The sequence below is a fragment of the Rhipicephalus microplus genome, chromosome X (assembly GCF_043290135.1).
Source record: "Rhipicephalus microplus isolate Deutch F79 chromosome X, USDA_Rmic, whole genome shotgun sequence".
NCBI classification, from domain to species: Eukaryota; Metazoa; Arthropoda; class Arachnida; order Ixodida; family Ixodidae; genus Rhipicephalus; species Rhipicephalus microplus.
This window is the reverse complement of record NC_134710.1, coordinates 80,402,344-80,419,036: the sequence shown is the minus strand read 5'-3', so window position 1 is coordinate 80,419,036 and position 16,693 is coordinate 80,402,344. Positions and strand designations below refer to the sequence as shown.

Genomic DNA, 16,693 nt, shown 5'->3' with positions numbered 1-16,693 from the left:
GTCATAGAGTGTTATCCTGATTGGGGGAGATGGGTTGACAGCCTTCCAAAATTGCTTGGGGTTATTTTTTAACATATTCGTTAGTGTTAACTCGAAGAAGTTTCGTTTAGCAGCGCGAATGATTTCTGAAAGCTTTTTTGCTGCGCTTTGGTATGCTTGCCACGTGGGTTGATCATTTCTTGCCTTTTCTTTCCTAAACAATCCTTTTTTTCTAGTTATTTTCTTTTTAATTGAGTTGGAGAATCATGATGCTGACTGCTTGCTTTGAATAGTTACCATTGGAGCATACTTGGCAGTTAATTCTTGCATTTTATCTGAAAGCAGCCTCCAGTTTTGTTCTAGTAAGCAGTTGCAATAACCTTGCTCGAAAGAAGTATAGAATTCTTCCAGTTCATCGGTAAATCTTTCATAGTTGCCTTTTTCATAAAGCTTTATTTGCTTTCTCTTCTGTTTTTGTCTGAAGTGATGATTGGAAAAATACCAAGATAACTTTATGATCACTAATTTCTTTTTGGTAATGAACTGCCTCGATACAGCTTGGGTTGGACATAAGAATCAAGTCAAGAATGTTGGCGGTGTGAGTGGTCTTCCTCGTGGCTTGGGTTATTATTTGCGTTAATTGAAAATTTTGGAGTCTAGCTAGGAATTGGCCGGACTCCCCAGTTGCTCCACTGAACTGATTAGACCAGTGGATAGCAGGGTAGTTAAAGTCGCCGCATATTAATAAATTTGCAGCGTGAATTTTTTTTCGAATAAGGTCAAGGGAATCATTAAATTGCGTGCAAAAATCGGCATCTGGTTTTGGGGGCGATAGCACGCTCCGATAATAGTGAGGTTTGATCGGGTTCGGCAAGCTATGAAGATTATCTCTAGGGGGCTTTGTAGTTCTATTTTGAAGTGACTAATTGAAGTTTTTATTCCAATTAGGACACCGCCACCTCTGCTTAGTAAGCGGTCTCTACGGTAAAAAGTGAAACCGGGCAGGTACGGAGTAACTTCTGAGTCGGAAATATGTGATGAAAGCTATGTTTCTGTAAGAATGATGAAATCGCAATCAGCTGATTCGGCGGATAGTTCTTTGAGCTTGGGAAGAACGCTACGAATGTTAGTATAAAGAATCGAGTATGTGACGTCAGTAGTAGATATAGTGGCATTCTGGGGCAGTTTACGGAGGGTTGAATGTGGCAGATAAGGTTTTGTGGTATTTTTCTTTTGCTAGCTGCCTCGTTCTGTTGTTTCTTTCACCAATTTATGAACAGTGTCATAGTAGTATGTCTTTTTTCCGATTATGAGTTTTTTGTAGCACAATTTAAAGACCGTATTCCGTTCACGAGCGAAGCGAATCAGCTGACGATGACTAGAACGCGTTGCGAAACAAAAATCCTCTGATATGTTATATTTGTGCCTTTGAGCGTGAAGGCTTTAGATAGCACATCGTCCTTAGTTTTATAAGATACGAAACTTACAATTATCGGACGAACTTTGTCGTGGGCGCTTCTGCCGATATGATGCGCTCTTTGAATATCCTTCGATTCCAGTGTTAGATTCAAAGTGTATCTGCAAATATTAGTTACAAGCTTTTCGCTATCTGCCCAATATTCTGATTCGCCTTCTTCAACGCCGTAGAAGACAAGATTGCAGCGACGTGACCTGCCCTCGGCGTCATTTACTCGGTCCTGAATGCCAACAAGTCTGTCCGACGTCTGCATGGATTTTGTCTACAAATTGTCAACATCTGACCTCAAGTCTGGTAATAGTCTGCATTGGTCCTCAGTTTTCACTATGCGTGCAACGATGTCAGTAAGGGACTGTTCAGCGTTAGTGAGTCAGCGTTAGTGAGCCATTGTGCAATACAGCTGTCGCACTGCCACAGGCGTCGGGGAGGCTGATTGAAGCAAGAACCTGCGTGATAAACACGAACGGCGAGATTAGGCACTGAGCCATGGCACAGCTGACGAGCCCACTCTCTCTGACCCGAATTCTCTGATACTGGCCAGAAAAGTGAGGCCATAGCTGAAAGCTCCAAGATGTAAAAAAAAAAATAGAATTTCGAGGGTTTGATTTGATTGATATGCGAGGTTTAACATCCCAAAACCACCATATGATTATGAGAGGTGCCGTAGTGGAGGCCTCCGGAAATTTTGACCACCTGGGGCTCTTTAACGTGCGCCCAAATCTGAGCACACGGGCCTACAACATTTCCACCTCCATGAGAAATGCAGCCGCCGCTGCCAAGATCTGCGGGTCAGCAGCCGAGTACCTTAGCCACTAGACTACCGCGGGGAGGCGATTTCTAGGGTTTGTGTTCCACTGAGCAAAACCGTTTTTACAGATAGCATTGGTGTGGGGGTCAACTATGCTCCTTCAATCTGTATACCTTGTTCTGAATCAACAGGCCATTGAAATTTATCTCTGCAGCTGTGACCACTTCCCAAGAACTATTATTTTTGGCGTAATACTGCTTCTGCAGGATTTTCCCGATCGCGCTTAGTTGTTTTTATTGACACCAATCGCATTTAATACTTGCCTGTGAAGAAGATAATAATAATAATAATTGTTCGGGTTTAACATCCCCAAACCACCATATGATTATGAGAGACACCGTAGTGGAGAGCTCCGGCAATTTTGGCCATCTGGTGTTCCTTAACGTGCACCCAAATCTAATCACGTGGGCCTCAGGCATTTTTGCCTCCATCGAAAATGCCGCCACTGCGTCCGGGATTCGATCCCACAACCTGCAGGTTAGCAGCCGAGTGCTTTAGTCACTAGACTACGGTGGCGGGTCCTGTTAAGAAGATGCCCAAAATTTTGATCGTAGTTGTGACACATATTAGAGAGTTATAGTTTACCATTGGCGTGGTAGCAGAGGTTAACGGAATAGTGTTACCGTGCCGCAAGCGTTCGTTGCGAGAAGCGCCTTATAATTTAGCAGGACAGCATTTATGTGGTTTACGTGTCTCAGCTGGAACAATGGCGCCACCTAGCCGACGGTGAATAAGTTAAGCAACAGTGAAAAAAAACAAGAAAACGAGAATGCTTGCCTGTCTCACTGTGCGAAGCAATGTTACCAGTTTTTTTTTTGGTAATAATAAAAGTAAATAAATATGAACCACGCACCAAACGCAAAAATATTTATGTTGCTGATTTGTTTACATTGATCTAGTTAGGCCTAGAGATGTTCAAATGAGAAGCTATCTGAAAAACTACGCTAACTTATTTGTAATACTCAGTCATCGAAGCTAACTGAAGGCAAGTGAAGCCATTTTAAAGTCATTTGCTGCGAATGAAGTGAACCTTTCAACAACGCCAAAGTCACTTCAAAGAGGGTGTATGAAACCGCCGTCAAGTTTTATGTACACTATGTAAACCACGCTAACACGGTAATGTTAAATCTGAAAAATGGCATGTGTATGGTGAGTGGTATGGGTCACGTACGTTACTGTGCATGTGCAATTCGATCCCGCTATCCTGGTAAGCCCACTATGCTGCTAAGGCACGTAAACTATAACTCTATTCCTTCACTGCACAACACCATTCTGGGGTCAATATAGGGTACTGGGCATCACACTTATCTGGCTGAAGGGCTCCTCCATATACAAGAGAGGCAGGCCAAATCTCCTTCATATGCAGTATAGAGGGCACAATTAAGTATAATACTGATGGTTCAGTGAACTGGGAGCGCAGAAGTATAATACTGTCAACATCCTTACTACATTTCACTTGACATAAAAAAAATCACTGTGCCAGAAAACAAAACCTACTGACCAACACCTGACTGCGAACTGGGCTCATTCCAAGAATTTTTATCATACAAACAATGCAGTAAAAGCTTGTTAATTCGAACTCGAAGGGGACTATACTATTGTTCGAATTAAGTAGAGTTTAAATTAGCGGGCGAATGCTAGACTGAATGGACATCATGCCGCACTGCTCAGGCAGAACCCTAAATAGCTACCTCTGGACTCGTATTTAGGCTGTACTACACATTTGTGGCAGGTAATTTCATAAATTGAGTTCAAGGAGTTCCAGCAGCAAGCAGAATTTTAATTGGTCAGTCAGTGATACACCAGAAAGAAGCACTGACATCCATTCATGTATTCAATGAGTCTTGATGTCAAAATATCTGATGCTGTGTATTTACATGGCATAACTAATGTACTCAAAATTAAAAATAAGCGGTGATTTGCATTTTCTTCAGTTTCTTTAGTCACAACTCCATAAGCATCATTTGTTTTTTGTCCTCAAGATCCAGCATAGCGTCTGAATTTTCATCTGCTGAGAAATGCTGCTGTTTTGTTGTTTTGTGCCTAGTTAAATTGGGTTGGTTTGGTTTAGTTTTATGAAACATTGTGATCATTCTGGGCTGACTTCATCGACGAGTGATGAAAGCCCGGGGCTCTGCGTTCAAATTAACCGTTGTGGATACCAATACATTCGAATTATCGGGAGTCTTCCCCAATAGAAATACATGATATTGTGCCAGGATCATGATGTCAGTTGAAATTAACTGTAAGTTTGAATCAATTAGCTTTCACTGTATTCCCATGATCTGTCATAATCATCACAGTAAATTCTGCTAGAAACAGCCGAAAAATTATTTTCAATAAAACCGTCCAAAGCAGGTGTGTATAAATTTTATTTTCCAAGAAGGTGAATCCACGACCCTTTTTGTGTGACTGTTTGTATGTGTGCCTTATATAGACATGCAAAATAAAAATATTTGGGGTGGGTTTGAAACTTCTTTCCCAGCTACGCCCAGTGGTCCAAAAATTCTAGGCGCTGCTTTACTATCAAACGCCAATGGACAGCAGAGCTGAAGGAAAGCCTCGACAATGAAAGTGCCACACTGCTTTGTTATGCTTTACTTTCCCTTTTTCCTCACCCCCCACTTCTCTTTCCCAATGTCCGTAGTATGCTAGGCTTTCGCTCTTGCCTATGCCGGGCTTGTTCTATGCTTTCCCTCTTGTTGTGCGTTGCTCAGTCACTCACTCCCTTGCTTGCCTTCTTCGATCACTTCCCTCCTCCTCATCTCCTCATTCCTTTCCTTGACACTCTATTGCCTTACTCTCTCCCTTCCTGCTCACCTTGCTTAAGCCTTTTTCCCAACTTTGTGCTGGGCTTTCCCTCTTGCTATGCGCTTGCCGCCTTCCTGGCTTGACTATACTGCTGACATCACTGTGGAATGACATAGCTTGACTGTAGCAGCTCCGCTGTCAAAATACCATTCGCGAAAGGTACTCACAACTGGGCCATCTGCCATCTTCGCAAACAAACCAAGCGACATGCCTTACGGCACTACGAGTGGCTGTTAAAAAATCACTGCCACTTGGGAAAATAATTACACAGAAAATGAAACGGTGCTTACAGATTGTGCTATATGGCACATTTTGTAGAAAGAAGAGCCCATGTTTTTCAATTCTTGCTCTCTAAGTTTGGGTAACTGGTAGGTTCACTGTTTTAGTGAGTTTGCTGTAGGGATAGGGGAATAGAAAATTTGAAATTTAAAGCAATTTCAAAGTGTATAGTAATTTGGTAAAATAATTAGAAACCAAATAATGGAAAGACACTTTGCATTATTATTATTATTACAAATACATATTGCTGCATATAACATATTTAAAAATGATTACTTTTCTCATGACACAAATAACTTGCACAATGTTAAAAACTGGAAATAGGCATGTGCAAATGTAACTTTTTTTTTTGTTTGAAGTAAAGTGGGACCAACCTTTATTTGCAAGTTTTGAATAGCAATAGGAGCAGTAAGATAATACATTACTTACTGAAATTTACAATACTTAGCACATTTCAGCCATATAATACACTTTTGAACTTGAAGAATGATTAATCGAGATGGAGCTAATATGTACACATGACCTTGGAGTGTGGTTTAGCTGTTGTGCAAATTTCCCCTGAATAGGTGATTTCATGATATGGCACCTTCACGCTCGTTGAAGCCACCTTTGCAGGAGGGCTTATGTGCCATCAAATGTGTATCCATTCATTTCATGTACTCGTGTAATTTAAGTTTGTGTCAAACCAAATTCAAATACTCTAGCATTCGTTTGAAGATTCAAAGGGCTCGAATATTTGCCCATGCCTAGTTCACTACCATGAAATATTTGCCTATGCATGGTAACGTAGCATTTTGTGTGTGTTGGTATGTCATACTGCATTTTTTAGCGCACGAAGAAACACGGACAGAGAAAGACGACACACACGCGCTGATGTCCAGAAAGCGAATACTACTACTACCGTCAACCGGCAATTCATGTGTTACAACTAGAGGGGATAAGCCTCGCATACAAAGAAAAGAGTGTCAGCGGCTAAAGAAGAACTGCAGTCAAGAAAAATAAAAAATATGGCAACATATCTAAGCATTCTTTCAAGTTTAAAATCTGGGTGTCAATCACACATCTTATTCTCAGTTTTTCTAACAATACATCGCTGAGAATAGGTGCAATAGAGGAGCCAATACAAATTTCCTGCTTCTGTATGCAAAGCTGCCCTTCCCATAAGATAAAAGCGGACCACAGCTAAAAACAAAGAAGTTCTAAATATTTCTGGTTTTTCATCTCGGCAATGTTCATGAAGGCGACATTTTCAAAGAGGTCACTACAAGACTGAACGAAAGAAAGCAGACAAGAGTGTGGCAGGGAACAGAACAGGTCTGCAATGTTTATAGAAAAAGCATTAATGTACTTATGGGATGAGGATCTGATCCAGAAAACATTGGTTTTTCACAAAGAACAGATCCTCAACTTGTAACACGTTTAGCATTTTTTGAGGGGAAAGAGGGCAATACACTTTTGCCAGGTGCTGTTTTCCGACACAACAGCCCAGAAGGGTGTGCCTACCTTGCGTTTTTTTCCAGTTACCCATTTTCGAAATAAACTGTCTTTCTCTGTCAATGTTTTTGCAGTGCGCTAAAAATACAGTATGCCAATGCATGGCAGCTACAGTATGCCTGCATGTCTGTTTTAAGCAGTACACTGATGCTTCTCAGTTTGGACATAAGCAGAGCACAGTGAAATGTGCAGAAGCTGCACTCCTTGCCCTTACAATAAACTACGCCAACATCCTCTATTCCCAGAACTCGAAGTCTTTTCATGACATGTGCAATGAGATCCTTTCGAGTTCACATGCACTATTTTGACTCTCCTGAAGTTGGTTTTTTTTTTTTTTTTTTCAAGAGACCATAACGAAAATTCTGATTCCACACATTGTGGGAATAAATTTTATACGAGTAGTTGGCGACAAGTTGTCTGCACTGCATTTTCTGGCTTCATGTCAACTCTTATGAAGTAGATGCATGTATTTTAGTAAGATGAATAGCTATGTGAATATGTAGCATGAGCTTCGGCGCATTCCTGCAAGGATGAGCAACATGAGACTATAGCTTGTAGTGACAAAGGAGTGCATGTAATGTTTATTACATTCTTAAAGCAGATAGCTAACACTGTAACTACAAATTACATAAGACAAGCATGACCACTACAGCTGATGCTAAAATTCTTGCAATACATTTACAATCTGTACCACGTGATTGCTGGCTAAGGGTTGTTGCAGCCAATTTGTCTACTACATTAAAATTGCCAACTATAACAACTATAAATTTCTCTTGTTCAACCCACACAAAATGTTTTCACTGTCTATTTTTTACAGCATCGCAATTACCCGGGCATTTTCATGCGCCACATGCTACAGGGGTTAAGGGTTTCACGACATAAGTGACAGGCGTGTTGTGTTAATCATGTCATGTCTCAGTCAGCCAATATTGGAATATACTAACTTGAGGTGATCAAGAGAGCAGTCAGAGGCTCGACTGAAATACAAACAGTTGAGGTGTCTTTGGTACATTAAGAAACGATTCAGTTCAACAAGTTGACGGGTAGATGTCGATCAAGCTTGCATCACTGGTATATATTCAAGGCACAGTGGGCTTTCCAGACTTGATAATTACCCTGATCAACTTCAAGTGCTGCAAGAACGCTTTGTTTTAATGTTGACCAAAGTTTCACATAAGAAAGCAATACCAGAGTGCTTCAGAACGTTTGGAGGACTCTGGTAATACCCAGGATAATTTTTCAAAAGTTTTTTTAAGACTTTCCCGCCCCGCCGCAGTGTTTTAGTGGCTTAGGTACTCGGCTGATGACCCCCAGATCGCGGGTTCGAATCTTGGCTGCGGCGGCTGCATTTTTGATGGAGGCGGAAATGTTGAAGGCCTGTGTGCTCAGATTTGGGCGCACGTTAAAGAACCCCAGGTGGTCGAAATTTCCGGAGCCTTCCACTACGGCGTCTCTCAATCATATGGTGGTTTTGGGACGTTAAACCCCACCTATCAATTTTAAGACTTTCCCTACAGTAGGAAAGTTGGGCTCATGCAAACTATGTGGCCTCTTTAATGCTGTAACGAGACCCTGCAGTGCCACTGAAGCTGCCTCAAACCTTTCATTTCAATTTGGCAGTAGACCTGGTGGCAGAAGAAAATAACTTAAGCCGACAAGTATGCCGATCTTCACCTTTGGAGACTGCGTTGCACCAAAAAGGAAACTTTTTTTTTTGCAAGTTCTGACTAATGGCGACAAAGAAATTCACCACTTCACAAAATCAATCTGGAACCATTGCTTGAATGAGTATAGCATGCCGTGATATCTGGACCCTTGCCCCAAAATAAGAAGCTTTCTTTTAGACACAGCATTCATGGGGGGGGGGGGGGGATTGAATTTTATAGAATATATGGCTAAAAAAAACTAGAGAAAAGATCAACTAATAAGACTGAATACTGCTTGCAAACTTTTTTTTTGTAACGGGGGAAACAGATCTAGGTATTTTTGCTCCTAAAATGAGACTTCACCAGAAATGTAATAACGGAACAAGGAAATGCATTCCACATTGACTGTTTGAATGCAATGAATGAAACATGGCATTATGAGATTCAAAGTACAAGTAGCATGAAGCTAAATTTATTTCCAGTGCCTAATTGCAAAGGCAGTGTGCGCAGACAGCATGCACTTGCGCTGAAACCAATTAACTCTTCGTTCCACGATCAGCATCACAACTCTTCGTCCCACAGTCAGCATCACCTCCATTGCCCCCCACGCAGAGCGAGCACCAGGTGTAGTACAGAGCCGCCCTGAACCTTGTAATCTGTCGCTGTCTTCTCGTCATTCCTAGACGACAAAAATTCACAATTCAGGACCACTGAGCCCATACAGATATATGGAACATGACACATAATTAGCTGAAGTGTCAGCTTACCTGCTAACCATATTACAATATTAAAGCATTGCCTCTCCATCTGTTGATGTAGCTATTGTTGAAAATTTCTTAACTATTTAAACCCTAGTTAGAGGATATCCAGAAAGAAATCTTGACAGTGAATGTGAAAAATGAGATGAAACAGCATGCTCACCCTACACAAACTAATTTTCCAGTTTCATTTAAAAGTCAAAGTATCCATAAGCAATGAGAACATATTACACTAGAGGAAATAAGAGATTTGGCTGTATATATTTAAGCTTGTTCTTCAATTTTAACAGCATAACCAAGTGCCTTTTTTTTTTCCGGGTCATCTGAGAAGTAATGTTGAACAACTGCATCCTATTATTGCAATGAGCATAGCTAGTTGCTGTGTGTGTTCTATGCAGAATGATAAACCAACACAAGGTGCCACAGTCAATTGTACTGCAAGCAGCAGTGTCTTTCGCAGAGACAATTGTGGAATTAACAACCTTGCCTTTTTTGCTGGAAGCAAATTTTTTTTTCTTTTTAAGAGATGGGGTGCAGAGCTTTCTGTTAGCAATTTTGGTCATTTTGACATGTAGCCATTTCACACTTGGCAGACAATTCCCACGACCTGCAGTGGAAATTGTACCAGCCTACACTGAAGTAACTGTGTGCAATCTGCGTTGTTTCATTGAACACAGTGCTACTACAGCAAAGTGCTGGTAAACCGAATGACAGGATTAACTTCAAAAAGTGTCAACTGGATGCTTACAACATACACATCTGTCCAGTTCACTCTTAGACATCTAATTTTAACCACAGTGACAAGCCTCAAACTACTGTGGTCTTGTTAATCATTCCTACATTATAGAACAAGTGTCGTGAAATGCTCTCTGACTATACTAAACAGGGCTGGGCAGTATTGAAGCTACATGTATCTTGGATAATCTTTGGGTTTCTTGTGCCTGAATTGGGATACCTCTCCCACGAGAAGTGTCTATTTTCAATGCATTGAATAATATATTGTGTATCTTAAGGTACAAGATACTGCAATCGGAAACCACAACCACACACTGCAATCGGAAACCACAATCGCTGACTTAAATCCACTTGTGAAGTCAATGCTGCTACTAAGCCACGTTCATAAAACTAACGGCAACAACATAATTTTTATCTTTTCGTCGGAGTCCACCAGTGAGGGCTGGCAGCGAGGTAAGCGCGTTCCTTTTGGTGAGGCATACACACATGACGGCGCCCATGCAGTATCCACCGAAACAAGTGCGAGAACATAGATGTTTGCATGTTTGCCCGCGTGCCTTTTGTATTCCCCATTTTTCCCTCCTTACTTGTTTCTGTGCCAAGACACTGACCCTTAACCACTTACTAGTGTTGCATACCACAATGAGTGCAGCAACGAATCGCACAAATCACAACGCCCCTCTCCTTCTTGGTGTTTCATTATAAATTCTGAATCACAGGGTTGCTTTTCATTTATATGGCTTTCACGGATTAGCGATTTTGTGCATTTAGGTTTGAACAACACGCAATCGAGTTATGTGCATATAAGATTCTAACTATAGAGGAGCCGTTATCAATGCTACATGAAACAGCTCAAGCGTTTACCTAACAGACAATATCATGGCGTACAATGCCATTTGCTTTCGGCTACCTCTATTAAAGAACTCTCGATATCAAAAAAACTATTCTTAGCACAAGTGCTTTCTCAGTCGCCCATTTTTTTTTTAACATCACCTAGGTCTGCGACTTTCTTTTTGGTATGGAGACTTCAACTTCATTACATCTTTTCTTACGTGCTGCCAAAGTAAGCTCTGCGATTTATCCTTACTTTTAACAGTCTTTTTTATTTATGCTACCGTTTACACATTCATGTCAATAGAGTGATTTGGTAAACAGGTGATTTGGTAAACAAATATGTCATTATGTGGTTGCAAATTGAGTATACAGTACCAACAATCCTGTTGACTGCTTGGTAAAATGGCAAAATTGAATTTGCATTTTAAAATGAAAATAATTAGGAGCCATATTAATTATCTTATGGAGGACATTGGAGAAACACTCTTGCACCACATTATTCATTTTTCAATGCAAAGCACTGTGTACCGCAGACACTGAGCATTTCTGCAACACCTTTATTTTTTCCAATGCCAATGGAAACGAGCGCTCTTAAGCGGGAGTCCTCTGTCTGCCCCAGTTGTGGAAAAAAAAAAAAAAAAACAGAAAAAACAAGCTATAGGCCATGCACTTGCACGCTGTTGGCAGGCGTACAAGTAAGGCACTGTAATTTATCGATCATGCGTGGAGCCATGATTGCGTTTATCTGGCCGTGGTACCACTACATAGAAATATTACCATCACATAAACGGTGACACATCGGTACTTAAACTGTACTTAGAACAGAGTTACCGTGCACAACCGTGTGCTTAGATTTAAGAACGCTTTAAACAGCCCAGACGTTGAAAATTCTGATGGCATGCCTTAGATATAATGTCGTACAATTTCACTGAAAATTTCATCTTTTTTACATTGTCTTCAACATTTGTGGGGTAATGTTAGTGACCTACGGAAGGCAGTGGTCTTTTGTCTGAAAACAAAAACATGCTTATCCCATTAACCAGGCTTTCATTGTAGCACTGTCATGCATGTAATCCAACGATGAAAGCTTTCTGCTGAACTCTTACATAAGATTTTTATATTTTTACTGGTGCAAGGAAACGTGCGTGCACATGGTAAACGCAGTGAAGCGTAGAGCCCCGTCGGCCACTAAGCTTTCCTGACTAGACTCGTTGACTGTCCCACATTTCGTGATCAGAATGAAAAAAAATATATGCGTATAAGGTGCAAACCGTAGTACTGAACTAATTACACAGGCATGCGAGCTTTCAACGATCTTCCTTTCTTTTTTGTAGTATGCGGATGACGAAGATGTATATAAATAGTTCAGTCACGCTATAGCAGTGGGTAGCAGACGAAACAAGCTAACCACATACAAGCAACACAGAAAAGGTGTGATTTAGTGAAAAACATGAAGAGAGTCACCCAGGGCGAGCATCCGTATGAAAGGCAGAATGCATTTACTCGCGGGTAATGTTAACGTTGCATAGGCCTCATGCACCAATTCAGTAAAGAAGAGCATAGATATTAACAGTAAAGTGTATTCAATGCATTTAATCAACCGACAATCGACTCAGTCTGCAAGCAACGAAGCGCCGCTACGTGTATTTGTATATGTGCCGTAGATCGTCTATCCAGACTTAAGCGGGGACTGAGCTGCCACCTATAGTCAAACCTCGCTGCGAATAACAGCTCCGAGGCGTTTGTGGGGAGCACATGTTCTCTCGAAAAATTGATTACTCGGAGAGTACATAAAGAATGAACGCTTCACACCAGGAAATAAGAACAAGAAAAGTAATTGCAGTTTTCTTGTGCTTTAGGTATACACTACGAGTCACAAAAAATGCTGCTACCAGCATTGTCACTGCTGTACACCTGCAATTCGGAATTGCATAAACGGTCTCTTAAGGACAAAATAGAACAGCGCACCAGTATTTGCGCCATCGTGCATAGGCTTCTCATTGAAGCTCCTGTGCTTAGGTGGCAACCTCAACAGTGGCTCCCATTAATTATAGAAATGAAAAAAAGAAAGAAATGCTGCCAGCAAGTGCAGAAAGAGCTGTCCTGTTATACAGCTAAAGGCTGGGGCAATGCAGAAGGGGCATGTTGCAGGAGGCTGTACACCGAGTGTCCATGTAGCCCAGATGACAAGATTCAAGGCGGCACGTACATGAATCCAGAGTGCAACTTCCTCTCGGCTAGTTGAGCTGCCGGGAAGGTCTTATCCATGCGGAGGAATGAGTGCACACTTGGAGCGCCGGAGGCTTTCTGAACAGGAGCAAGCTGTCTTTTGGGGACAAATGAAGTAGAGGCAGCCGGTGTTGAACTTCGTTGTATACCGCTAGCGAGTTCTCAATAGTAGAGACAACGGCCTCCTGTGCCACTTCTCGGTAGCACAGGTGGCCTGTTCCTCGAGCCAAGGCGGGATTTCTGGCAAGAGTGAGACAGGCTGTGGCAGCGTTGAATTATGGTAGTGAGCTAGAGCCATCGCCGCAGGAACAGCTCGAATATTTAGGTGGCAAGAGATTGGGCACTCGTGTTCAATTTTGTAGATGTTATTGAGCTGCGCTTACATCTGGAGGGTCACGACAAGTGTTATCGGAGCAAGGCATGTGATCGCCCTCATGTCATCTCTGTTAGCAGTTTCGAACAAGTACCAATCTCGCAATGTCAGGCGTTGAAACTGAGCTTGATTAACAAGCCGAGGTTGCAGGATAAACCACACTAAAGTATAGGCCATTCAAGAGCAAGCACCTCCGGTCTTTTGAGAAATGTGACAAATAAGATGGAGGGTATTAGCACTCTTCTGACGAGCAGAGCAAACCCATGCACTTGCATCTAATTCAACTTATTCAAGGGCTTGGTCATTTAGGTTCAAACAAATCGGCACCTGTGGGAGGTGACAGCGATCTTGTCTGTTGGTGGTAGACATGAATACAGTCTTTGCGGCAGATAGTGTCAGTCCTATGTGCGCACGCCAGTCTGAGGCCTTGTCTAGAGCACTCTGGAGTGCATGCATCTGGTGTCGCAGAAATGGATATAATGTGCACACAGTGAAGTCTTCCGCATACAGGCGGAAGAAGGCATCTGGAATGTTTGCAAGTTTCCACGCCAGGGGCAATAGGACAATTTTAAAAAGTATCTGACCCAGCATCAAGCCCTGCGATACACCCCGCTTTGCGACCGGGTCCGGTTTTTTTCTTTCCAGACTGATGCCGAGATTTTGATTGATTTGTAAGGTTTAACGTCCCAAAACCACCATATGATTATGAGAGACGCCGTAGTGAAGGGATCCGGGAATTTCGACCACCTGGGGTTCTTTAACGTGCACCCAAATCTGAGCACACGGGCCTACAACATTTCTGCCTCCATCGGAAATGCAGCCGCCGCAGCCGGGATTTGAACCCGCGACCTGCGGGTCAGCAGCCGAGTACCTTAGCCACTAGACCACCGCGGCGGGGCGATGATGCTGCTGAGATTTTAATGTGCCAGAAAAAAACACCATGAAGTCACAGGCTCTAGGCAGAAGTTGCAGCCAATGCATTACACAAATACAACGCAGAGTGACTGACGTCATAAACCTTATGAAGGTCCATGGCGAGAAAGGTTCGAATGGTACTTGCTGTTCCTTACGCACCACTGACATACGGTCTAGGCCATCTTCCGTGCCCAATTGCAGTAGAGAACCCATCTGGGCCGGATGGTACCAAGCGTGCTTTTCCACCCACCAGGAGATGCACGATACCAACACATGTTCCAAAATGTACAAGTGAGAGTGATCGGCTAATGATTAGAAGCTTTCCTGGCTTTGATATTGGCACAACTTCGGCATGCTTTGACAATTCAGGCAACTTTCCGGTCGTTCCAATTTTATGAAACGTGTCCAGCGGCCACTTCAATGCAGGGCCATCAATGTTTTTGAACACCTCATAAGGGATCCCATCTGGTCTTGGTGCCTTGCATACTTTTGCCTGGTCAATTGCTGCCTGAAGCTCCACCTTCATGTACGGTGCTCGCATCTCTGGGATGTCTTACTGGGAGTCATGCGAACGTACTGGAGTACCACATACCACAAGCACCACATACTGGAGGACTCCAGGTTAATTTTTCACTTCGGGTTCTGTACCGAATTCCACACGCATTCTTCGATTTCACTGCCAAGAAAGTGTGACTACAAAAATGTGAGGGGGGGTGCATTCAAAAATGCAAGATGAGTTGGCAGCCAGAAACTTCTTACGTTATCACAAATCTGCCTCCTTACAAACTACAGGGCAGAAGTCCCCCATGCCTTTGCTGCGCACAAACTCCATGAACAAGCTTGCCAGGAACCTACGACGAGGCGGCAGAAGACTGCAATTGGCACATGTTCCAATATAACAATTTCTAGGGTTTTTTTCTTGTGAGTGAGAACCTTGACATGATTGGGACACCCCATAGTAGGGGACTCCTGATTAATTTTGACTACCTGGAGTTGCATAAGCTGACCTAAATCTTGTGTGTTACAGCATCTCATCCACATCAAAATGCCTCAACCCTAGCCAGGAATCAAACCTGCAAACTTCAGCAGAGCAACACTCCAGGAATGCATGTTATAACGAAAGCCCAATGTAGCAGTTGTCCTGGCATAATAAATGAAACACTGCCCTACGCTAACAGTGAAACAGAGAAGTCACTACTTTGCATTGCTGCTCTGAGAGATGAAGAAGTGGCAGTCACACAGAGTAGAAGCCACATAATGTTAAGACTGCTAGGCTGAAAGTGCAAGCTACAATCTTGCAACTTTTAAGCACCTTCGAGAGCAACAGCAGTGAATAGGCAGAATAATTGTGATGATGCACCAATAAATTCAGCAACGGCAGCATACGAGCCGCATACGAGCAGCATAAAAACAAAGGTAAAATGCCGAACAAATTATCGCTAAAATTCAAAAGGCAAAGTTGAAATGGATTCCGTTTACAAAGGACATGAGCTCAGAACCACCCCGCCCCCTAGTATCCACGCTTACATCTGTTTGCCGCTGTAAATCAATCTTTGCTGAGCCGGTGGAATGCCTTCCTTTTCTTCAACCCTCTCCTTGATCCGTTCCACCTAAAATATTCAAGCAGGCGACGTCAGGGCAGTGTATCAGCACTGGTTATGAGCTAGCATACCTTGTCGTTGGGTTCAATGTCGATTTCTATCTGCAAACAAAATCAACTGGATTGGTATTCCAAGTAACAATAAGAAAACAAGAGTTAATAATAATTTAAAACAAACGAGCCAACATTACCTCCTTGCCGGTGAGCGTCTGACGTGACAGGTGACATGACATGCAATGAACAAGAAAATTTCCGTCAGGAAACAACGCTAGAACTGTTCGTTTCGCCAACAGCAGCCTTAAGGAAACAAATTTACCGCCAACAACAGTTAACAAAAAGGGGAGGGCGGGTGGGTGACAACACTGAAGCTGTGTTTATGCAACGCTGACATTCAATAAAAAATGTAGTTTTCGACTCACCTTTACTTTGATGAGCATAATGCTTTCGCACTGCAGTGGCTTGAAAAAATTTATTCCCACCGGAGAGGGTGGACAGAGTTGAACAAGCTACAGCGCAGAAAATACGGGCTAGGGCAGGAGGCGTTGGTAGATGCAGTCCGCGCACGATCAGCAACGAACGATTCTTCTTCCGAACGAACTGGCTGCTGACAGCTGTTGTGTTCTCTGAGCTGCCGTCGCTGCCGCCTTCACAGGTGGTCGCATTTGCGATGACGCCACCAGCGAGGCGCCACGATCGAACGGTGCGTCTAGCGCGCGTAATTTAAATTTGCATGGCGGACCTTGTGGATGGACGGG

The 16,693-nt window shown here is 42.6% G+C and overlaps 1 protein-coding gene across 1 annotated transcript; it reads right to left on the bottom strand.

The window, feature by feature from the left end:
• Positions 1-8,937: 8,937 nt before the first annotated feature.
• On the bottom strand, positions 8,938-16,576 carry LOC119176157 (Nedd8 ubiquitin like modifier). Its single transcript, XM_037427307.2, has 5 exons — positions 16,358-16,576; positions 16,130-16,147; positions 16,011-16,040; positions 15,866-15,948; positions 8,938-9,173 (listed from the first exon to the last, which is right to left on the bottom strand). The coding sequence occupies exons 1-5, from the start codon at positions 16,373-16,375 to the stop codon at positions 9,083-9,085; spliced, it is 240 nt and encodes a 79-aa protein (XP_037283204.1). The 5' UTR covers positions 16,376-16,576; the 3' UTR covers positions 8,938-9,082.
• Positions 16,577-16,693: the final 117 nt, after the last annotated feature.

Excerpts from the sequence above, each read along its gene's own strand:
- LOC119176157 (XM_037427307.2), bottom strand. Across the intron at positions 15,949-16,010 it reads ACATTGAACCCAACGACAAG|GTGGAACGGATCAAGGAGAG; the intron begins GTATGCTAGCTC and ends TGAATATTTTAG. Across the intron at positions 9,174-15,865 it reads ATTTACAGCGGCAAACAGAT|GAATGACGAGAAGACAGCGA; the intron begins GTAAGCGTGGAT and ends TTTGTCGTCTAG.